A 25238-nucleotide genomic window follows, 5' to 3' on the forward strand; every position below is an offset into this window, starting at 1 on the left:
AAACAAAACCTCACCTCCTGTGGACAGTTAAATATTGATGGCACTAAAGAGAAGTGTCAGACATTTAAATTCAAAGAAATGCTATACTTTCAATTCAAGTTGATGTGCACAGAGGTTTTACCGATTAGCAAACTAAAACACCCACACATGAATTACAATACCAAGCAGACTAATCTAAATAGACAAGACAAAAGTGCTAATTAAAACAACTGCATAATAAGTGTGGCATATAATCATCAGCTGTAATTAATTATAATAAACAGCTAAATTTAGCCTGCTGACATAATGAAGAGTAAAAATTAAGTAAGGAAAGACCCCATGAAATCCTTCTTCAACAGGAATGCTGGATGTATTAGAGGGCTTGTACTTTTTTGCTTTAATTTGGACAAAAAAATTTCAGCCAATTCTTCCAAAAGAAAAAGACTGTAAATTTGAAATGTTAATGTAAATTGTTAAAAAGCAACTGCCAATGTGTATAATAGAAAATAACTTTTTTCACTAAAGTTGCAAAGAAATGGAAGTATTGATGTATTTTCCATACTGTGACACATATGTGCATGTAACAGATCATTGAAAAAAAGGCCAACTTGGTACTATGCACCAGCTGATTGGATTTTAAAATGTGGGCGCTGAACGCAAAAATTAATCCGATCTTGAAAGTCAATTGCGAAGGGGCGGAGCTTAAGCATTCTAAAAGAATGGAGAATTCCAGCATAGAGAAAAATCTGTTTTTTAACAGAAGATCGAATTATGACATTTAAAATAAGAAAAAAGAAAAGAAAAGATACATGCATGAATCATTCACAATAAAATCTATAAAATGAATTTACAAATTAGGTCCATTTTTATTTCATGCAGACTTCTCAAAAAAAATGCTTGTCTCTACAATAAATATAAATATTTAAAATCTGCAATAAGTGAATATATATATATATATATATATATATATATATATATATATATATATATATATATATATATATATATATGTGTGTGTGTGTGTATGTATATGTCTATATAGATATAGTGGTGTGAAAAAGTGTCCCTGATTTCTTATTTTTTTGCATGTTTGTCACACTTTAATGTTTCAGATCATCAAACTAATTTAAATATTAGTCAAAGATAACAAGTGAACACAACATGCAGTTTTTACATGAAGGTTTTTATTATTAAGGGAAAACAAAATCCAAAACTACATAGCCCTGTGTGAAAAAATGTTTGCCCCCTAAACTTAATAACCGATTGGGCCACCCTCAGCAGCAACAACTGCAATCAAGCGTTTGCAATAACTTGCAATGAGTCTGTTACAGCGCTGTGGAGGAATTTTGGTCCACTCATCCATGCAGAATTGTTGTAATTCAGCCACACTGGAGGGTTTTCGAGCATGAACTGCCTTTTTAAGGTCATGCCACAGCATCTCAATAGGATTCAGGTCAGGACTTTGACTAGGCCACTCCAAAGTCTTCCTTTTGTTTTTCTTCAGCCATACAGAGGTGGACTTGCTGGTGTGTTTTGGACCATTGTCCTGCTGCAGAACCCAAGTTCGCTTCAGCTTGAGGTCACAAACAGTTGGCCAGGCATTCCCCTTCAGGAATTTTTGGTAAACAGCAAAATTCATGGTTCCATTTATCACAGCAAATCTTCCAGGTCCTGAAGCAGCAAAACAGCCCCAGACCATCACACTACCACCACCATACTTTACTGGTGGTATGATGTTCTTTTTCTGAAATGCGGTGTTACTTTTACGCCAGACGTAATGGGACACACACCTTCCAAAAACTTCAACTTTTGTCTCGTCAGTCCACAGAGTATTTTCCCAAAAGTCTTTGGGATCATCAAGATGTTTTCTGGCAAAACTGAGACGAGCCTTTGTGTTCTTTTTGCTCAGCAGTGGTTTTCGTCTTGGAACTCTGCCATGCAGACTAGGGATCGACCGATATGCATTTTTCAGGGCCGATGCCGATACCGATTATTACAGATCAAGGAGACCGATAACCGATATTTTGAACCGATATGTGTCTAGTGTAAAAATGAAAATTAATGTCAAAATTAAGAATAAAAAGGCCTCTGACAAAAGACTCTCTTTAAATTATTTTAACACATCTTTAATTCTGAGAACTGTTCATAATAAACACATTAATATTAATAATAACAACAAAGATTAAAAAGTGCTGGGAGCATCCATCAGCAGCATTCTGTAAACTAAGTAAAACTTAAAGCAAATTTAAACAGCGACAAATGAACAAATAATGGAAAATAAATATAATCTCTCTCTCTCTATATATATTATATATATATTTTATTTATATATATATATATATATATATATATATATATATATGTATGTATGTATGTATGTATGTATGTATGTATGTATGTGTTTGTGTTATATTTAGCATTTTATTTGCAACCCAGAATTGCATTAAAATCACACACAACCCATAATGTAATAGTGTTTTTTTTTTTTTTTTTTTTTTTTGTGTAAAATGTTTGTTTGACTGTTTATCACGGCGATACAAACTAGGAAGTATACAGGACAGCGTCATCCAGAAACCTGGCAATGTGAGATTATTGACAATTTACGTTATTAGTATAGGGTTATTAGCAGGGTGCGATTTGTGAAATAAACAGATGCTTTTGAAAAATTTTATTAAATGTTTTTAATACGACGGAAATTGTATTTAGTGTGATCTCAGTTTAATAAAAACATTGTAAGCCTACGTTAGGCCTATTAATTGTAATGATTTAATGTCCACGGTTATCCAAACAACAAATTACATCGAGAAAGCGAGCAAAGAACACAACGGAGCTTTTTGAAACTCCGAATAAGTTAAACCATTGCGTCGCAAAATGATTCACTGTTTCGATGCGCTTCAAACGGATCGCGTATCATTTGATTCAGATCTGGACGTCAGAGCGGGTTTGCATGATGTTTTTATCCCCACCGGATAGCAGAGGCAGGGATGCATAGACCAGAAGGGGGGAAATCCCCCCCGGCAAATCGCACCCTTATTAGTCAAATGAGAGAGCGCGGCCGGCGGAGGAAGAGGGATAGGGAATAGGGAATAGGGAGCTCGCGTCGCGTCAGGGCGTCAGAGCTCGCGCTTGATGCCCTTTCAGCTCTTCAAAATTGCATAATGGTAATTCTGAATCTGTATGATAAATTATTTTGCAATCATGTTAGAATAAAGCAATATTTCTCCAAATATGCGCAATTTTTTTGACTAAGAGCCCTAACGGAACGGACGCTGTTCAGTGAAGCTATGTGAACAACACACACAAAAAAAAACCGCAGCAGACGTGCGTGAATTCATTCGTGTTGCTAATCTATTCACAATATAACGTTAAGTTGGCCGAATGGTGAGAGAAGTAGGTTTTAGTTTCACTATCTCAGCACTGATGTGATGATCCGTTAAAGCATATCACTGCAATGACGGACATTGACCGGGAATTCACAGTATATTAACTGAACGGGGCTTGTCATCATAAATCGATTATATTTAGGTGTTTTGCAACTTCAGTGTAGTGATTTATTGCAACTTCAGGAACGTTTACTGCATTCTTACCTTCGAGAGATAACTTATTGATGTGTGATGATGATCACTGAAGCAGCTCCTGTGCTTTCGGTGTGAGAGCAGAACATTTTCCAGCCGCGCCAGCCGTATTGATTGGCCAGGATCGTGACTCCCAACAAATCAGACGGACGATGGGCGGGGCTTAGTCTAGGCCACAGAGCGGTGCGCTCTGACTGAGGTGGCCGGACCAGTGCCAGATCGCGCATTTCAAAATAAAATGGTTTTATCGGCAAATCGGTTTTGAAAATGGCCGATGCCGATAACAATAAAAATGCTTAATATCGGCGCCGATAATCGGCCACGCCGTGACGTGTGCCAAAAAAAACTCAGACCATTTTGCCCAGTCTCTTTCTAAAGGCCTGTTCACACCGGGACGAATTTCGCGCGCGATATTCGCCGACGTTTAACGCCTCGTGACTAAACAAAGGGCGCCAATGTGAGTGTACACACCGACGCGAAAAACGCCACGCGTAAAAGCGTCATTTTTTAAAAAATGCCTCGGGTTCGTTTTTTGGTTTGACGCACCGCGTCAAAAACTATACGACCAATCAGAATGGCGCTTTGCACACGTGTCTGGAGCTTCTGAAGTTACAGTAAAACACAACTTGGGGGCGCTCAAACACAAAAACTGTCTTGCTGAGCACACATAAGTAACGGCGAAGAAGATAATAAGCCAAGTAGCGTCTACACTGCCGGGAAGAAGTAAGACGAAGAAGATGCAAGGCAAGATGAATGTAGAGTTGCTGGTCTCGTTGGTGTCGGAACACAAAGAACTATATGACAAACGCGACAGCTATTACAAAAATCTTGATAAAAGAGAACTAGTATTTCTGTTTTACATTAAGCGCCATCTAATGTCAGGGAATGAATTTGCATGTTCACTCGGCTCATCGTCAGCGAAAATCGCTTGGGTGTGAACACAAAAAACGCGTTGAAAAACGCTGGCGAATAACGCGCGCCGATATTCGTCCCGGTGTGTACGGCCCTTAATGGTGGAGTCATGAACACTGACCTTAACTGAGGCAAGTGAGGCCTGCAGTTCTTTGGATGTTCTTGTGGGGTCTTTTGTGACCTCTTGGATGAGTCGTCGCTGTGCTCTTGGGGTAATTTTGGTCAGCCGGCCACTCCTGGGAAGGTTCTCCACCATTCCATGTTTTTGTCATTTGTGAATAATGGCTCTCACTGTGGTTCGCTGGAGTCCCAAAGCTTTAGAAATGGCTTTCTTACCTTTTCCAGACTTGATAGATCTCAATTACTTTCTTTCTCATTTGTGTCTGAATTTCTTTGGATCTCGGCATGATGTCTAGCTTTTGAGGATCTTTTGGTCTACTTCACTTTGTCAGGCAGGTCCTATTTAAGAGATTTCTTGATTGCGAATCAGGACTGGGTGTGGCTAGAGAAATTGAACTGAGGTGTGATAAACCACAGTTTTAACAGGGGGGGTAAACACTTCTTCACACAGGGCCATGTAGTTTTGGATTTTATTTTCCCTTAGTAATAAAAACCTTCATGTTGAGTTTACTTGCGTTATCTTTGACTAATATTTAAATTAGTTTGATGATCTGAAACATTAAAGTGTGACAAACAAAAATAAGAAATCAGAAAGGGGCACACACCACTCTGTGTGTGTGTGTATGTATATATATATACACACACATATACACACACACATACATATATATATATACACATACATAATATGTATGTATGTATGTATGTATGTATGTATGTATGTATGTATATATATATATATATATATATATATATACATATATATATACACATACATAATATGTATGTATGTATATATATATATATATATATATATATATACATTGAAAAATAAATAATACACACAACATTATATATCCTGCATTTGTAATTACAACTTAAAAATAATGACTTTATATTTAAAATACTTTGATTTGGATTTCATGAGGTCTTTAAATCCACAGAATAATAAATGAAGTCAAAATGCAAATAAACGCATTATAGGTGTTTTGCAATTCCCCAAGAGCGATTCATAAAGTTATAACCACAATTACGCAAGAAATTAATTATGCAAGGTAAGGTGAAAATAGCTGTCATTTCTAAGCAGATTCAACACAGTCTAAATGTTTCATAATCCCCGCAAACGCCACGCACACAGCAATTTACAACACCTCTATGCATGCAATTAGTAAACAATGCATCGCATTTCCAGCTATTTTCAGACACCATTACTACCTTACAACGATTTTGCACGGGGAAAAAATAGAGGCTTACAGTCTGACAGCAGGTTGAATTTCTGAACTAACGTCTTTGTGCAACACAACCAGGACAAAACACAGTCCTGATCACATAGCAGCTGTCATTTCATTCCTTTGACAGTGGTTTATCCCATAGAAACAGAGATAACACCCCTAAGGGGGTGGTTACAAGCCAAAATGCATTGCACACACCACTACAGCACCCGTGTATCTACGTTACACCAATGCACAACAGCACGTCCCATCTCAATAGGTAACGGACGAAGTTAAATAAATCCATAAGAAAAACGAATGCAAACTACAACAGTAGAATCTGAAATGTGTTTTGGATCAGATTTTGAAAGAGGCTGAAGCGGTTTACGAGCAGCTAAGCTAAGCTAACAGAGCTAAAACACAAACACTCATATGCATGTACACACACACGAGGCATCAGGAAAGTGCACGGCCCTCTTTTGCAATGAAAACGGCCACGAAAACATACGTTACACGTAAACCAACAACAACTGTCAGTGCCATTTGCGTTTTGAGTAGAGACCGAGCAAATTTGGGGGGAAACACGGTGAGAGCGCGAGTCAGATATCCTCGCATGGGTTAAACAGAAGAATAGACAACCAACCGCCGAAAAATAGAAAAAGCACCTACTAAAACAGCCACGAAATAATATTTCCCAATAACGGACTCCAACCGGCGCGGGTCGATTCCACTCGCTTACGGTTTAAATTCAAACTGACGGTTACCTTATTGGAAAAAGTGCGCGCTCCACTCGTTTCTCCCAACACTGTGATCCTCCAGTCGGCTTCAAAATGGCGCCAATTTGTCCCTATCTGCACCAGTCAGTGCAGCTCCGCTCAATACAGATCCTTCACTTCCCTCCTCCGCTCGAGTTTATTTATTTAAGAACATGACTCTGTTTTTGTGGTTATATTAGCGGGTTGGGTTTGGAAAAAGAAATAAACTGCTATAATAGTGATGTAAATTGCTAGCGTATAAACGAGCGTTTACGTTGAGTCGCTAGCGGGTTGGAGTGTGGTGTAACAGTGACACCTATAGGCCATGAGGGGTATGACAGCGGTCTCCGCCTTCATATACAAATATATGAACGTTACGATGGATGATAAAGACACTGCACCAGTGTTACTAAAATAAACGAAATAAAATGAGTATTAGATAAAAAATTCTAACTTTGACAAATATTAAATTATATATACATATACTTTTTAATTAATTTTTTAATTTTGCTTTTAATAATGTGCTTTTGTCTAATATCCATTTAGTTTTAATTTATTTTAGCAATTTTAATACTTCATTTTGAACTTACTTTCTTTGCTATTGACAAGGTAACATCATGACCCTGAGAGTGGGAACTTATTATTATTTACTTGTGAAATAATGTCGAAATCTAATGGTTTTTAGCACTTATTCTTAAAAAAAACAAACAACAACAACAACAAAAAAGTTTAAAATGCTGTTTAGGGAAATGCTCTTCAACAAATTAAAATATTAAATTATGTAAAATGTACTTAAAAAGAAAGAAACTTTTAATCAGTTCACATTGAAAAGGATCCAAGTGCAGAAATAAATTATTCCCATTTTATCAAAACAAATCACCTTTTATTTACAAAAATATTCAGCACTTCAGAAAACAGTGTCTTATTTGGTACATGAGGCATCAACAATATACAGCATGTTCATAAAATGTAAACCCTGAGATCAGATCAGTGTCTAGATTTAAGCTGCCGGCCTTTTGAAGAAAAAGAAAAAAAGAGAGACATAGAATGCTTAAAAAATGCTTCTAATTCAGCATGTCACTACATATAATATTTTATATTTTGTCTTCTATCTGGGACCTCAGCATTAGTTTGATGTGTCAGACTGTCTAAAAGTCGAGAGATTTATTAGACTCCAATGGTCTTATCCTACCAATGTTTCACACTTATCAATGTGGTAATATATGATTTACATTTTTATATTACAACGGACAAAACTAGAACAGCAAAAAACATTTTCATGTGCACTAAGAATAATTACAGGAAATACAAAGAAAGTGATACTTTTAAAAAAAAGAAATTCTCTTTCTTTTCTAAAATATTTTTAGTATTTCAAATAATAATTGAAATAATTCAGCTAATGGTCATTAAAAAATATTTAGCTAAATTATTAATATGAATCAATAATAAGGATGATTATAAATGATAATTATTAGCTAAAATAATTATAAATCACCCTACAGTCATTAAAACATCTTTAGCTGCATCAGTATGTATTAAAATAATTAAAATGTGTGTATATATATATATATATATATATATATATATATATATATATATATATATATATATATATATATATATAAACCCACTATCATTCAGAATGATAACATGACAATATTTCTATTTGAAGAACAGCTAAATGTCATCGGTTCTATGTTAGTGGCTTTTCTTTTTATGGGGAGGCACCACAGAATTCATCACAATGTCAACATTCACCGGCCGCTCGAAACCATCCAGCATCTTTGCTATTGTTTCTCGAGGGACTCCGTGCTTGTTCCTCCTGTTGATTAAATGAATAGACAGGAAATTACCAGGACAGACAAGCTCTATTAGACTGCTATACAAAGCCAGTTGTAAATAAAACAAATAAATGAAAATAACAATGGCTCTTAGTTAGCTGGTCTTATTCATGGGAATATGAACGATACTTACTGATCCTAGACTATAAAACATTTTATCTACTTACAGCTGAAATCTCTACCTCTGTACCAAAAGCCAAAACCTGGTCCAAAGTCAATAGTGTTTCTCATTCAGTAATTAATAAAAGTCACTGTGTGCCTGAGAACCAAAACTATAAACAGACTTACTTTTCTAACTGGGCAGGATCACATTTCCAGCGGGTATCTGGCTCAAGAAAGTCCACTCTGTATCCGTTGTCTAAAGCCTGTGTAAAATAAAGTAAATGAATAAAAATGTGTTACTAATTAGAAAGCAGATATAGTTCATTTAGCAAACAGCTGTAAAAATCCTTTTATTGTAATACAAAATCTCTGAATGCAAACATATGGAAATGTTCTAAAGCACTGCTAATAAAACTTTCAGCCAGTGTTTGGAGCCAAGTTAAATCCTAACTTGCGTTTTACAAAAATATTCCAATTCCAGGCATTACTTAAAGACGCCAACTCACCATTTGAACATAAGGCTTCATTTCCCAGGCTTTAACATTAGTGTTGTCGATGATAACGGGTGAGCGGCCCTCCAACATCGCCTGCTCGGCTGAAATGACAAAGCCATAAAGAATTATAAAAAACAGAATAGAAAAAATAGAAAAATAACTTCATGCTCTTTCTCAAAACATTAAATGATCACAATTGCAAGAGATTCTAATGTTGAAATTGTTTGAACAATTTCATAAACACAAAAACGGTCAAGAAAAAGTCATGGTCATATTTGACCCCAAAAACAAAAGCAAAAAGGATATAATAGACTTCTATAGAAAATTTTTTTTTTTTTTTTTTTTTGCACTATAACATTGTTTTGGTGAAAAGTATGCAAATTAATATATACATATTTATAAAAATAACATATTATAAATAAATATAATTTTCTGCTATTTCTCTTTAATGTAATACATTTAAATCCTGTTTTCATAATTTAAAATGAATAATATGTATTTATACATCATTGATGTGTCTGATAAATAAAATTATTCATGTTTTACTGTGATAGTCAAAATGACTGCATTAAAGCAATCGTAATCAAGTGAATCACCACTGAAAATAATTACAAAAATAAAGGGTTCATTCTAAAATAGGGTTCATTTACTTTATATAATGTATCACAACATACATAACATATCTATAGACATATTAATTATATATATGTGTGTGTAAATATATATATATATATATATATATATATATATATATATATATATATATATATATATATATATATCATATACACATACATACATATATATATATATATATATATATATATATATATATATATGTATGTATATACATATATATATATATATATGTATATATGTATATATCCCATATCTACAGTGATGTTACTTAGCCCTATCTTCACCTCTCTTCTGGTTCCAGTCGTGCGCATTACCAAGCAGAGCGGAATCAAATTCATATCTGTTGTCTTGGAAAAAGTAGTCATCTGTGCTCAGTATTACTCCACTGGGACCAGTGGACAGGAGCTCTCTGAAAGACATACAGTCAAATATTAGAAAATCTATTTTTCTCTGCTTACCTAAACTAATAAAAACATGCCGTTGGAACTTTTAGTACAACTTAACCAATCAGTACAAGTTTTGCTTGTAATATGTCTTTAGTATTTAATCACACATTTGACCACTGGTTTGGTGCAAAAACATCAATGAGGTCATTTCTCTACATATTTAGTTCTGCTCACCTGGCCAAAGTGGATTTTCCAGATCCTGGGACTCCCCTCAACAATATGAGCACCAAAGCAGTGTTATTATAATGCTGATATTGGTCTTTTTCATGATAATGCTGCTGCCAGTGTGCTGAAGGTGTCTGATATTCCTCAGAGATTCCATGGTGCTCATGTGACTGGAAAACCCTGTTTTGTTCATGCCACCTGTTCGAAGGTAATGGTGGTCCTTCCCATGGGCCCCAGCTGTTGTTGTTGACATGAAAACTGTGGAAGACGTTCTCCTGGGGTCTCATGTCTGGAGGATACATGATAGCACCCTCAGAGGTTGGGGGAGGGAAGAAGTGCACCCTTGAGTCTGGAGGAGCCCATGGTGGAGGAGGATACCACGGCTCTGGATGTCCTCCCCTACCAAAGTCATCCGTATTAAATTGTAAGCGAGGTCTCCATCTTTTTGGATCTTTTCGGTTGTGTTCATGTGGATCTGGGTAAGGTCTGTAAGCTCTGCCGTGATCAGTTACGACAACAGGAAAGTCTGTACTGTCTGGTTGATCGCTTTCGGGCTTGCTGTAAGGATGGAAGTCATGCTGTTCAACCGTTTTGGTGTCCGCATTGACGTCCACCTTATCAACTTCCTCAAGCTCTTTGTAAAATTCACAAAGCTCCCGCTCGATGGATGGCTCTGGGCGACACACAGGCCCAATAAATGAAGTACTAGTGATGGCCAACTCGCTAATGACACGTTCTCTCTCTGTTTGGCTTGTGTTCTCAGTGGAACATGTGTTGGTAACTTCTTTCACGTTAGTGTCTGTCTGTATTTGTGTTGAAGGATCCAGTTCTCCACCATCTGGATTCACATCCTGTTGAGTCTTGAAATGACTTCCAATAGGTAAAAAAGCTAATTCAGTCTGATTGTTTGTCTGGTTATTGGACGATTTAGCCACTGGTGTTACTCTGACAACATCTGAGTGATTTAGTGGTGTGTTTTCACACAGTTCCTCTACATTTCCACCATCAGATGGAGAAGTAGATTCACTGGCTTTGACATTTGGCATCTATAGAGAACGATAAAACCACAGTAAAGCAATATTATGTTAAGTCGTAGATTCATTTTTGTACAAAGATGAATGGTATAGTCAGGCCAAACTTTTATGATTATTATTATCACAAGTTAATCATCACAAGACTGCTTGACAAACATCATTTAAAAAAAATGACAGAAGCAGTTTCGATAAACAATGAGGTTCAATACCTATATATTTTACGGATACTATTTTCGAATTACGGTGAAAAGCTTTACCTGACGTGTGATAAAACTTGTTCTGGTTAATCAAATGTTTTGATCATCGGCATATCTGATAATAGCATAAGGGAGAAGTCAGCAGCACCACAAAAGGGAAGTAAGAAAGTTCAAAATAAAAGTCTCACAATAAACTAAACTAAACTAAAACTTAAACTAAACTAAACTAAACTAAACTAAACTAAACTAAACTAAACTAAACTAAAATAAAATAAAATAAAATAAAACTTGAATGATTTTTAAAAGAGGTCTTTTATGCTTATCAAAACTGCATTTCTTTAATAAATTAAAACGCTTAAATAATACAGTGAAATATTATTACAGTCGAAAAGTTGTATCTTTTTTTATTATATATATATATATACACACACACACACACACAAACACACACACATTTAAACTGAATTTATTCCTGTGATGCAAAAGCTAAATTTTCAGCAGTCATTATTCCAGTCTTGAGTGTCTCATGATCATTCAGAAATCATTCTAATGTGTTGATTTGCTGCTCTAAAACATTTCTCATCAACAAGGTTACAAATATTTCTGCTGATTAATACATTATTTGATGAATATATAGATCAAAGCAACAGCATTTATTTGTAATAAAATACTTTAAATCACGTATGCCTTTACTGTCACTTTTGATCAAATCAATGGCCCCTTCCTAAATAAAAGTATTGTACGTGATATGAAACAATATGAATATAGCTTATGCTGTCATTTATATTTCTCAGCATGTTTCAGTGTATTGGTAGGATATTGTCAACAAAAATACTATGATTACCAATTTCACTTAAACCAGAAGTGAAAACTCAGTGTGCTCCTCAAGTTTAACCACAGAATGTGTCAGTCACCACTTAGATCCTCTTCTGTGGAGAAAAATGAAGTTTGAATCCACACAGTCAGACATTTTGATAAGAATCACCCTGATCTAAATAACTGCCAAAACCATATTTTGTTTTGAAGGAAGACTTAACATACATACAAAATACATATATGCATATGTGTATATACATTTGAGTGTGTGTGTGTGTGTGTATATATATATATATATATATATATATATATATATATATATATATATATATATATACATAAGGAAGTGGAATCTTCAGATCTTCCTGTAAACCACTGAACTAAACCAAAACTGCCTTTGAGTGAGTGCATTTCTGTCCTTTTCAATCTGTTTGGGGTTCATTTCTATATTAACTGTGGTATTATTACAAACACATGATAATGAAAGATGATATAGTGTATATATAGTATATTTCTATTCCATTTTATTATGTTTTAATGAGTCAAACCAGCTAAAACATTCACCTATTTACTAAATACTGAAATACAGAAATATTGACTTTTTCTCAAATTCATCTTCATTTTTGATGACCATCAAAATATTGTGTTTTCCTGTAAAATCCCCAGTTTTGCTCTCTCTCACTACAGGATACGTTTGCAGGCACAAACAAATGTGGTAATATGTGGGTTTTTAACTGAAATCCCATATAAACACTGCAGGCAGCCAAACACCATGACTGCTGAGAGTAATTCAGTGCAGCTTTTGAGAATGTTTTCAGTCATCTCACTGCCAAGAGCATTTTGTCTAGACATAGATACCATCAACTGGGTCAGATGCTAGGAAGAGAGAATAAAAACCAAACATGTGTCCATAGTTTGACCCAGAACCACGAAGGAACTCACGGTTTTCATGTGTTTATTAGTCAAGGCAGAGACAAATAATGCTTTTTGGATGGCAAATTTTGATTGTTATGATGTCTAATTTAATTTTATTTTGCTGCTAATACATACAGTCTATTTATTTAGTTGCAAACTCTATCTTTCTATTCATTCCATTCCATATACATTCACTTTAATATCTTTTACTTATTGTTTATTCACTGTATTTACATTTAGTCATTTAGCAGATGCTTTTATCCAAAGAGACTTAGAAATAAGGACAATGGAAGCAATCAAAATAAACAAAAGAGCAATGATATGCAATGCAATATGCAATTTATTCACTTATGTGTCTGTTTATATGTATGTGACCAATTCATACTAATAACTCACCACAAAAATATTCATAATTAGTTCAATCAATATATATTTCTTTGCTTCCCATTGGATACATATACACAATTATACAGAAATTCATTTGACCAAAATATCCCAGACATAATCCCTGAATCATGGTCTATAAATACATTTTAAATGAATGGAGCCAGCTCAGTAGTATAAAGAATATATAAAAATGAATGCTAATTTTCACAGCAGTTGATAATTATTGAGTTTATGGCACAGCCACATTATAAGCGCTCAACAGTTGAGTATGGAGTTGGCCCTCATGATGCGCATGACTTCCAGAGAGCCATAACTGTACTAAAACTGCATGTGCTCATGATAGAAGTACAAATATCCTGTTAAAAAATAGAAATAACAATTATTTTTATTCAAGCATTCATGCTTTGGTTCTCGTAGGCAGCATCTACTTTGTTTGGTAATTCAGGCCAGGTATTTTTTAATGAGAGTTTGTTCAGGCTCAGGCATCTTTGGATGTAGTCACCAGTAAAACCTGCCAACAACATGAAACAACAAAAAAGAAACCATATTAGGAAATAATACATTATATACGAGTTTAAAAATGTGCAGCCAGGAACAGTTTTATCACAACAATGAACCGTGGACTATTTTTGCACCTGTCTTTGAAAATGATTGTCTCTCCACAGAGTTCAGTGATGGCATCGAAACTCAGTTCAGGGTCACACTTGGTTGGAGCTTCTGGTTTAGGCTTGACTCCGTGGTCTGGGTTTTCACCTGCAATTAACTCAAAAAGCAAAGGCTGAATCGGGACTATGAAGCCTTCTAGAATGATCCTTTGGTCAAAATTATCTATTACTCAACATAGAGAGACTGGATTCCCCTAATGTCATCCTCAGACAGAGGGTAGCCCTTGCCGTAGGAGTACACCGGGTACATCAATGACCCTGGGTCAGAGAAATGGGCCATATGAAGAGCACGACTGAACTCATGGGCTACAACCAAGTAGAGATTGAATGCTGCAAAGAACATTAAAGCTTTTTATATGCATTACCTTTTTGAATGTATACTTGTAATAAGCAAGGACACATTAAAATGATAAAAATGTCAGTAATGTCACATGTTTGTTTCTGTTTAGTTCCTGTCTGTCCTTGTTTGGTTCTTTTCCTGTTCTCATTATTAGTTAGTCATCGTCCCTTCTGTTTGCCTGTGTTGTATTAATCATCTCGTTTGCCTTCCTTTATAAGCCTTCTGTTTCTGTATCATCTTTGTCTTGGATTAATGTTAGTTTAATGGTCTATGTGTGTTGAAGCTAATTAAATACCGCCTTTTCTTCTACTCTGTGTCAAGTGCATTCTCTACAACCACGTACCATAACGAGTAAAGCCATTTATAATTTTACAAAAGATTTTCAGATAAATACTGTTCTTATTTAAGCACCAAAACAGCATATTAGAATGATTTCTGAAGGATCATGTGACACTGAAGACTGGAGTAATGATGCTGAAAATTCAGCTTTGCATCACAGGATTAAATTTGATTTCAAAATACATTCAAATAGAAAAAAGCAAGTTGCAATAATACTTCACAATATCGCTGGTTTTACTGTTTTTTTGATCTACTAAATGCAGCATTTGTGAGTGAAAGAGACTTCAAAAATAGAATTTTATAATGAATTTATTAGGGCTGTCAAATGATTAATCACGATTAATCACATCCAAAATAAAAGTTTTGTTTACATAATATATGTATGTGTACAGGGTATATTTATTATGTATATATAAATACACACACATAAATTATATATTTAGAAAATATTTACATGTATATACATTTATACATTTATATTCTTATATTTTATATTATATATAAATATATTTAATATATAAACATAACATATTCTTCTTAAATATATACATGCATGTGTGTGTATTTATATATACATAATAAATATACACAGTATACACACATATATTATGTAAACAAAGCTCATACTTCTTACCTCAATAAACTTAACAAATCATTTGACAGCCCTAGAATTTATATATTAATTTGTACCGTGAAAGTCTTTGGTCCATGTTTCATCCTCATCAAAGTGTGTATCTACACCAGTGTCGTTTCCAGGTAGATAAGCATGAGCAAGAAGCCCCTCAGGTCCATCAAACGGGTTGAAGTCTCCATGCTCTGTCATTTGCATACAAAAAAAACAAAAAACAAAAAAACAAAATGATGGTGATTGACAGAAAGAGAACCAGCGAGAAATATCTACCATTTAATTCCCACGATTAATAAAAATTCTAGTACTTTTTGCTCCAAAGCTGATCATGATATCAGCATTTCCCTCATGCAGTTTCTTAATATATATATATGTATATATGTATATATATATATATATATATATATATATATATATATATATATATAGGTATATTTCCTACCTTACTTTACCAATTGTGGAACATTCGTTTTATAAAGTATTAAGAAATAGAACAGTGAAGGAAATTCTTGGAATAATTCTAGATGTGAATAATCATTTTGTAATATTTGCAAACAATATTTTAAAATATGCACACATTCACATTGCTTCTCTACTTCAATCTTACCTCGCTCTCTTTCTAATCTGGCACGTGACTCACAGTGGAATTCGCTCTTTTTCTGAAATTAGTAAAAATCCCGCCTGTTTAAATTTGATTGGCCATTCCAATCATTATACGACGAGCGCTTTTAAACAACTGAGGCAGACGAGCCTAAAATGTAACTTTTAAATGGTTAACTTTTAAATAAATAAATAAATAAATCGGGACGAGCTGCATAATGGACAAAATATATTTGTTTACAAAGAATTTGTTTTTAACTAAATAAATTGACGAAAAATAACACAAAATAATGAACAACAGTTAATTTTATTAAGTAGCCTACTAAACAAAATTGTTAGCCTACTAAAACTTTTTTTATTTAATTTAATTTTAAGATTAAGTTTAATTACGTTATATTTTTATTAAATTATTTAAATTTATTATTTTTTTTATTTTGAATGAATGAATGAATGAATGAATGAATGAATGAATGAATGAATGTTTATCATTCAATGTATTGTGCGTAACAAAATGCAAGTTGTGTAATTTTCTGTCGAGTAAAAAATTATTTTGTCGCAAATAGGCATTTTTAATGAAATTATGCTAAATATATAATTTAAAGAGTTAAAGGGAGAGTATAAAATATTTATTTTTATATGTGGTAAACGTTTCATTGTATCCCAAGTAACACCTGTAGTATCCTGTTTAGTATCCAGTAGTAGCACCCATGAGTAGCGCCCTTAGGACTTTTATTTTGTGTCCGTCAGCCATGTACTGTTCTGTTGAGTGAAGTTTGCGTGTAGATTCACACCCCCTCTCTCATGTAAATACAGTACACAGCTCGTGATGTTAAGGGATATTTTTGTCTCCAATAATTGTTTAACACCACAGAGACTTTGAGACTGCGGAAGCGAAGACACCGAGGTTTAGCAGGTACTTTTAATACCGTTTCAAACATATTCATCCTAGATTTTCTCATTAATACGTTCCATCGTTTTGACATTTCAGCATGTAAGTTCCGGTGATATGAGAAGTGTTGCCTTAATCTGTACTGAGAGTGTTTCATTAATGCAACATTATTTTGACACTGGCTATAATCCTGACGTCATACTATATACTTAAATTTTGTATTTTTATTATTATGATATATACATTATGACTTGTCTTACACGTGTTGCATTAACAGCACCGATTCTGAGCTTTGAAAGAGAATATTAATGGTTTTATTACTATGAATTTTGATGCACATGAAATGCAAAGCAGGTTCCTGAGAAAAGCATGCGCTCGTATGTTTGACAGGCTGGAGAAGATGGAGGACGATTTGTCACAAACTTTGAATTCTGTCAGTCTGGAGCAGAAAGACGACAAGATGGACACTTTTGGGTAAATATCCCATCTTATTCTTTATTTACCATATGCTTTCCTATTCTAAATTATTGATATTTTATTTTACTATTGCAAATGGCTTGTACAAGCCACAATAGTGATCAAGAATCACCCCCATTTGTGCCTTAATCCTACAACCATTATATTGGATGGATTTCCATCAAAAATTTTAAAGCAAAACTAAGATTTAACATATTCTGTCATTGTACAGATATTGCTATACAATTATCCATTCAGATTTTCTCTCATGGAGCACACATGTGTTGTAAGTTTGTCACAAGGTTGTCAATTACTGACCTAAAGTGCTTTTTCTGTTTCAACATCCAGAATTCTAGAAGGTGAACAAGTTAGTCTCTTGTTTGCTGAAATGGTGAATGCATGAAGCAGGGATAAGCACATTGGGATTAGCTTTCTCAACACACTATGGTTATACAACAGGTTTCTGTTCATGTGGGGGATTTCGGTTGTTTATGGAAGACCAAACTGTTTTACAGTTCCATATTTTGGCCTCTAGTATTCTAACTATACAGTAAAAAAAATATAGGCCTATTTATATACTTACCATGATGTAAGAATGTTTATTTATCACAGACTATCATTTTTAAAAGCTATTTTTGTGTATGTTTACGGTTGTGCTCATAAGTTTACACACCTCTTGCAGAATGTGCAAAATGTTAATAATTGAAACAAAATAAGAAGGATCATGAAAATTGCATGTCATTTATTTTATTTAGTACTGTCCTGAATAAGCTATTTCACATAACAGATGTTTACATGTACTCCACAAGACAAAATAGTAACTGAATTTATAAAAATTACCCCTTTCAAAAGTTGACATACCCATACTATCATTCCCTGGATGATCCAGGGCTGTTTTTATATTTTGTGATGGTTGTTCATGAGTCCCTTGTTGGTCCTGAGCAAATCAAATGCCCGCTGTTCTTCAGAAAAATCCTCCAGCTCCTGCACATTCTTTGATTTTCCAGCATCTTCTGCATATTTGAACACTTTCCAACACTGACTGTATGATTTTGAAATCCAACTTTTAACACTTTTAACTCTTGAATATATATATATATATATATATATATATATATATATATATATATATATATATATATATATATATATATTCAAGATGTATTGTCACATACTATATAATTATATAAAATAATAAATATATGATAAAAATGATAAGATAAACAAATACAATTAATAGCATGAAAATATTGGAAATAAGTATTGATGTCAGAGAAACAGAAATAATTAGCAGTTTATTTCTAATAGTTAATCCAGTGTATTGTGTAAATGGTATATTGAGGGACACATTTGTAGTTTAGATTGATTGTGTTGGGTGGGTTACATAGGCCCTTGTTAAAGCAGATTAGGGTTTTAATCTTTAAATCTAAAAGCCCGCCTACACTACAGCCTCCTTTTACTCCCCCTACACCCTATATCACACACTTTACTGTATTATTAATTATTGGAACACCCGACTTTGCTTCCCTGGAACTCAAGACGAAATATCTATCAATAACACTCAGGTGCAATTTTTTTTTCACGTGACCAGCCACTGTCGCTCAGCATGGAGGAAATCTCTGAATATTTTAGCGAAACCCTGCGATCGCGCTCCGACAGCGTGGCCAGCACCGGCACAGAGTCCACCAGCAGCCGTCTGTATGTGCGACAGCGTCTGGCTATGCTCATGACCTGCGTGGACGATCTGGACCCTGACGATAAACTCAATGCCCAGGTGGCTAAAACATTAGATGAGGCTTTTCTCGTCTGCAGGCAGATTGCGGGCCGACCAAAGAAAGACCAGTTCAGGTTTTGTTTTCTACTTCTCTTGTTGTCAAGTCTGGCAGACCTAAACCCGAATGCAGGTGTCTAGCTTGGTTTCGTGGCGACTGTGCACCTTTCTATCCATTTTTCAAGAGAAATCGAAGTTTCAGTGTATTTGAGTTAATGATCTTCAGGGGATGAGACAGTTTAAACCTTAGATGTTAGCCTGTGGTTCTTAAAAATGGTTAAACGGATTGAGCTGTTTAAGATGGTAAGCTGCAGTGTGATATGCTTAGAACCTCTTGAATTGGTGTTATTGTTAATCTGAGCAGTTATGTAAGGACAGGAGTTAAAACAAGCAGAACTATTATTTCTTTCTTTTACCCACAGGCTGTACGTGGTCACGTGGAATGTGGCCACAGCTGAGCCTCCTGACGATGTGAACTCTCTGCTTCAGCTCAACTCCCCGAAGAAACCTGACCTCTATGTGATCGGGTGAGATTCAGTATTTGAAAGCTAGAGACAGACCATAAAGTAAATAATGACAGTTATCTTACCTCAGAAGTATGTGGTTTGAGTGTCCTAACATCTGTGATGCTCCTGTTCAGGCTGCAGGAGGTGAAGGCTGCACCTCTCAAGTTTGTCACAGATTTGGCCTTCGAGGATTCCTGGAGTCACCTCTTCATGAACACGCTGGCTCCATTGGGTTATATTAAGGTGCTGACTCATACAAACATGCTTTTGTTCATTATCATACTAATTATGTGATATTCACTATGAATCAGTGGATTATACCACTGATTTCTTAATCAGTGATTTATAGAGCAGCTCTAACAGGTATACATGAATGGGAAATTTTATTATTATAATTATTATTATAATTTTTTTTTTTTTACTTAATGAAGTTTATAAATGTAATTTTTTAAAATATATATATTTATAATATATTATATTTTATATTTTTTATATTTAACATAATTTTAATATGTTAATAATATAATTACATTATATATATACACATTGATTACATATGTAATTACAATTATGTAATCAATTTATATTTTTAATGTGAATTATTATAATTTATATAATTATGTATTTAGGTTTTAAATCAGAAATAATGCATTTAAATAATTGAAATTTATGCAATTTAAATTATATGTAATTATATACATTGTAATATAATATAATTTATAATATACAGTATATACTTTTTTATATATATTTCATTACATTACTACTTTTGACTTAATGAACCTATAATGAATTAATAATGAATTTGGTATAATGAACTTAATTACACTTTAGTTTAGTGACCAGTTTTCACTATTAACTAACTATTAACTATGACTTTTGCCACATTAAACAACAATTTTTTTTGCTTATTAATAATTAGTAAGGTAGTTGATAAATTTAGGTATGAGGTGGGATTAAGTGATCTAAAATATGGTCCTACAGAATAAGGCATTTTTACCATGAACTTATAATGAATAAATATAATCTATAATTACAATTAAATTTGTTATTTATTAAATCTATTATAATTTATAAACTTAATATAATTTAAATATTTAATTTAATTATATAAATGTATTTATTGTGGCCCATTCAGGTGTCCTCCATACGGATGCAAGGTCTGCTCTTGCTTTTCTTTTCCAAGCTGGAGCACGTCCCCTTTATCAGAGACATTCAGGTCACTTACACCCGCACAGGACTCTATGGCTACTGGGTAAGAGTATGGAAATGCAACTTTTGATAAACCTAATACAAATTGAACAAAAATTTGCTGTGCAGGAAAATTCATCCTTATTTTCTTAAAACTAAAGGGTAATAAAGGAGGTGTGTCCATCCGCCTGTCCTTCTACGGTCACATGCTCTGCTTCCTGAACTGTCACCTGACCGCCCACATGAACTACGCCTCACAGCGGGTGGATGAGTTTGAATATATTCTAGATGCTCAGACCTTTGACACCAAAAACACGCCACGCATTTTGGATCACAAGTCAGTACCGGTCATGAATAATAACCACATAACAGTCTTCTGTGAATGATTTAATTTGGCTGATTGTGTTCTTTATTTCTTATCATTTATCTACATTTCTCTATTATGAATTCTAGAGTGGTGTTCTGGTTTGGGGATTTGAATTTTCGTATTGAGGACCACGGGATGCTCTTTGTAAGGAACTGCATCACCAGCCAGCGTTATAATCTTCTTTGGTCTAAAGATCAGGTACTGATCAATAGATGTAGTAACAATGTCTATACATGGAAATTAAAAATCGTATATTTGCAGATCCAGAATTAGTAACTCACTTCATTCATGCAATAATGTTAGTTTGTGTATGTGCATGTCAATATTTCACCAGCTCACCATGATGAAGCAGAAGGAAGCTACTTTGCAGAAGTTTAAAGAAGGACCTCTAGACTTTCAGCCCAGCTATAAATTCGATTTGCACTCTGATAACTATGACACAAGGTAAATGACACAATACATCCTGCTGTATTTTTGTAGTCATTGGTTTAAAAATAATTTTTTATTGCACATTCATTGTCTTATTGTGAATGATTAAAATTATTGCACATTATTCCAAAAAAATATTTCATTAAAATGTAATGCCTTTGAAATTCTATTCAGTTTTACCTTATTTTTAATAAGAAAAAAAATAACACTTTTCACAATACAGCCAATTCCTGATGGATAAAATCAAGTCCTGCTCAACTTTTTGTTTCACTCGTACATATATTTCTATATGTTCAGTACATAGCAATAGTAATAGTAATTATTAATAGTAATTAGTAATAATAGCAATAGTAAATATCCTGAATCTCCCGCAGCTCCTCCTTCAGGGCTGTTTTTAACTGTCAGATGTTCACACATGCTCTTTTTCACCCCTGCAGGGTACAGAAGACATGGTTTGGTTTTAAGTAAGCTTTAAAATTCCCATGCGCTTCCGAACTTGAACCGTCCTACCCTGCTTGTCTAGCATTCCACCAGCATTCCTTCCTTTACCTGTTTGCAGCACTTTTTTCTTTGCCCAAGAGCTGACAGACCTCATTCACACTTTAATGCAGACCAGTGCATTGTGTGTCACTATCCCGTCCTGTAACACCAATTCATCTATGAAGCACCATAAATAATGAATTAATAACATCCATATACTGTAGATCCAGTCTGTGTTTGGATATAGTTGTTGTTGTTGTGTGTTGTAAAGAGTTTAGGTGTTTAAGTATTGATCATCTGTTGTTCAGTGCTGTCGGTTCTAGTAGCTGTTCAGATCTTTGCAGCACACATGGTTATAAAGCATGTGGACGACTTTCTGATCTACAGGATGTATTTATGGTGTCCATAAGGAGATGCTGAACTCACATAAACTCATTATATTTTTAGAGCAGTTGTTTTCAAATAAAAAAATAAAATAAAAATATGATTATCCTCTTGTAGGGGACCAGTTCCTAAAATATTTAGTCATTTAGTCAAATTTTCTACAGCCCCCCTAAAATCCCTTAGATTAATACCCTGATGTGAAAAGCACTGTTTTAGAACAGTTTGTACAGAAAAACATGCTAGTGTTCTTCCAATTCTGGGAAAGGGATTCAAACCAACTAACTTCATTGCATGTTATTAACCGATTTAAACTTGTTTTCCTCTCTGTGTGATTGGCTAGTGGAAAAAAACGCAAGCCTGCGTGGTGTGACAGGATTCTCTGGAGAGTGAAGCCCAAGTCCTCACTGTCAGAGGACCCTAATGAAGACGATCAAAATCAAGAAGATCCAAAGAAACAGCTGGAGGAGCAACATAAAGATGAGTTCCCTCTAAAACTGAGCCAGGAGTTTTACACAAGTAAAATGGAGTACGGCATCAGCGACCATAAGCCTGTCATCGGCATCTTCCGCTTGGAGGTGGGGAGGAGTTTGGCCATTACATAATAGCCATTACTGTTCTATAAAATACTACAAGAATGACTGTTTATTTCTCTGACACCAGTTGAGAAAGATATACGAGACGCCATTGGTGCAGGTGAGCGCTGAGGGAGAATGGAGTGCCGACTTTGACGCCCTCATAACCTACAGCCTTCTCCAGACCTTTCCCTCCAGTGCCTGGGATTGGATCGGTTTATATAAGGTAAGAGAGGTTCCCAAAATGTGGTCTGTTCTGATAAAGTCACAGACCAAAAATAACTAATTAATCGTGTATGGTTACAGTAGTGATACTAAAATACTGTATTGTGAACTAATGTTATCCAGAGTGTTGTTAATATTATATTATCACTTCACAGGTTGGTTTTAAAAGCGTTTCAGACTATATCACGTACACCTGGGTGAAGGATTACCAGGTGTCTTTCACTGATGAGCTCTTTCAAGTATGCAACTTTTGCTGTCTATGTTTCTGTAAAACTGTCATGTGATTTTTTTTTTTTTTGTCATATAAGCAACCAAGTAGTTAATGATATTTTCTCTAATCACAGGTTTATGTGAACAAAGATGAAATTCCCGTTCTTGGGGGAGAATGTGTGCTGTGCTATTACAGCAGCAACTTGCAGTGCATTGTGGGCATTAGTAAACCTTTTAAGGTGAGTAATATTTTACTTCTATATTTCATGCATACATCATAATACACTGTGCATATATATATATATATATATATATATAAAGAGAGAGAGAGAGAGTGTGTGTATACAGCTTTTTATATAGTATTTTTATGTATAAATTTATCACTATTATGGCTTTTGAAGGGTTTTCTATTGTTTTTCAATTGATTTAAAGGTGCAGGAATCCAGAGTGGCGATTGAAGAGGGTTTAGTGCCTGAAAATATCAGCGGACTAGATGAAACAGTAGCCAGTTAAGACCAGGTTTAAAGTGCACGTTGGTTTATACACTGTCATATGCAGCTCAGATGTCAAACCAAACATACCTATGAATTCAAGCAAGTGCAATTTTAATCCAAAATTGATTTGAGGTTTTACTGGTGTGTGATACAGTGTGTGTGTGTGTGTTTTTTTAATCCAAGAAATATTATGAATTACAGCCAGTATATTTTAAATCGCAGCCAGTTGATGGGACCAGTCCCAAATAGATTGTGGTATCTTAAGTAAGCACATTTAAATTTGTACTGTAATTATTGAAATCGATTCTAAAAAGTCTTTAAAAAAAAAAAAGGTTGTTACAAATTAAGAAAAGCATACCAGTAATTTATTTATTTTAATTATTTAATGAATAATTTCACACCTCAGCCTTACTATTACCACATTCTCTTAAAACATTTAGTATACGTTTGTCTTGTAACTTTTTTTATAAACAATGTTTTCTGAGTCTGCTGTACTTCAGAATTTGAATGTTTATGGCTCCTGTACTTGTTTTTTTCAGTCCGTTCAAACTTACGCAGACTGTTACACTGTCAAGAAAAGGCTGCATTTGCACAGTTTAATTGAGTACTTTTATGGCACGTTTACTTTGTGGATCTATTTATGTCTATAACTCATGCCGAAGTGGTATTATAATAATATTTGTGTCTCACTGAAATTGGGTGTGAATAACTGAAGGATGTGCAGAAAGGACCAAGTGTATTTTTGTGGTCAGTACAGTTTGATATTAATTTTCATGTTAAGTATAAGCAGACTATGTGCTTAAACATATTTGTCAAACCAAATATGCCCTCTTTTGGCTTAAGAATGTGTTTTTGTTATAATGTTAGACTAATGCTTGTGGATAAATAAAATGTATTTGTATCAAATTATAATATATAAAAGGAAAAAAAAAACTGTAAGAAACAATTCCTCTGTAAATTAAGAGCTTTTTTATTTTCTAAACAACTACAAATGCTTACTGATGACATGAAATAAATTTTATTTAAATTAAAAAAGAAAACTGTTTGTTTTAATGATTTTATTGATTATCCTCATAGCAAAGTACTAATTAACTATTAATAATA

At 34.2% G+C, this 25238-nt stretch overlaps 3 protein-coding genes, 1 long non-coding RNA gene and 1 pseudogene across 7 annotated transcripts in view; 2 read left to right on the forward strand and 3 right to left on the reverse strand.

Moving 5' to 3' along the window:
* LOC109094975 (sister chromatid cohesion protein PDS5 homolog B-like) overlaps positions 1 to 6857 on the reverse strand; it is a 42001-nt gene extending 35144 nt beyond the window's left edge. Inside the window, exon 1 of one of the 2 annotated variants that reach the window (XM_042739805.1) lies at positions 6562 to 6857. The gene's annotated coding sequence lies outside the window, so the exon portion shown is untranslated. Of the gene's footprint in view, positions 1 to 6466 lie in introns of both variants that reach the window. The other variant, XM_042739806.1, reaches the window with a different exon arrangement.
* Positions 6858 to 7413: 556 nt separating this feature from the next.
* Positions 7414 to 11652, reverse strand: LOC109064082 (NEDD4-binding protein 2-like 2). 2 transcript variants are annotated; one of them, XM_042739807.1, is made up of 6 exons: positions 11531 to 11652; positions 10249 to 11285; positions 9913 to 10037; positions 9002 to 9090; positions 8682 to 8758; positions 7414 to 8374 (listed from the first exon to the last, which is right to left on the reverse strand). In XM_042739807.1, exons 2-6 carry the CDS (start codon positions 11283 to 11285, stop codon positions 8251 to 8253), a joined length of 1452 nt encoding a protein of 483 aa, XP_042595741.1. In that variant the 5' UTR covers positions 11531 to 11652; the 3' UTR covers positions 7414 to 8250. The 2 variants fall into 2 exon arrangements, 1 of the variants encoding a protein (XP_042595741.1); XR_006156594.1 differs by having other exon boundaries at positions 8310 to 8374; positions 9002 to 9082.
* A 2050-nt stretch (positions 11653 to 13702) lies between these two features.
* LOC122139835 lies at positions 13703 to 15750 on the reverse strand. The gene is made up of 3 exons (XR_006156597.1): positions 15623 to 15750; positions 14224 to 14341; positions 13703 to 14099 (listed from the first exon to the last, which is right to left on the reverse strand). It is a non-coding gene; the product is annotated as an uncharacterized LOC122139835 (long non-coding RNA).
* Positions 15751 to 16862: 1112 nt separating this feature from the next.
* LOC109075045 overlaps positions 16863 to 25238 on the forward strand; it is an 81470-nt pseudogene continuing 73094 nt past the window's right edge.
* LOC109086627 (inositol polyphosphate 5-phosphatase K-like) lies at positions 19097 to 25169 on the forward strand. Of its 2 annotated transcripts, XM_042739809.1 has the most exons (13): positions 19181 to 19279; positions 19699 to 19803; positions 19917 to 20025; positions 20921 to 21037; positions 21135 to 21310; positions 21427 to 21538; positions 21675 to 21784; positions 22207 to 22233; positions 22974 to 23208; positions 23294 to 23431; positions 23586 to 23669; positions 23775 to 23879; positions 24073 to 25169. In XM_042739809.1, the coding sequence occupies exons 1-13, from the start codon at positions 19272 to 19274 to the stop codon at positions 24151 to 24153; spliced, it is 1407 nt and encodes a 468-aa protein (XP_042595743.1). In that variant the 5' UTR covers positions 19181 to 19271; the 3' UTR covers positions 24154 to 25169. The 2 variants fall into 2 exon arrangements, with proteins under 2 accessions (XP_042595742.1, XP_042595743.1); XM_042739808.1 differs by lacking the exon at positions 22207 to 22233 and having other exon boundaries at positions 19097 to 19353.

The sequence above is a fragment of the Cyprinus carpio genome, chromosome B15, assembly GCF_018340385.1.
Source record: "Cyprinus carpio isolate SPL01 chromosome B15, ASM1834038v1, whole genome shotgun sequence".
Classification (NCBI taxonomy): Eukaryota; Metazoa; Chordata; class Actinopteri; order Cypriniformes; family Cyprinidae; genus Cyprinus; species Cyprinus carpio.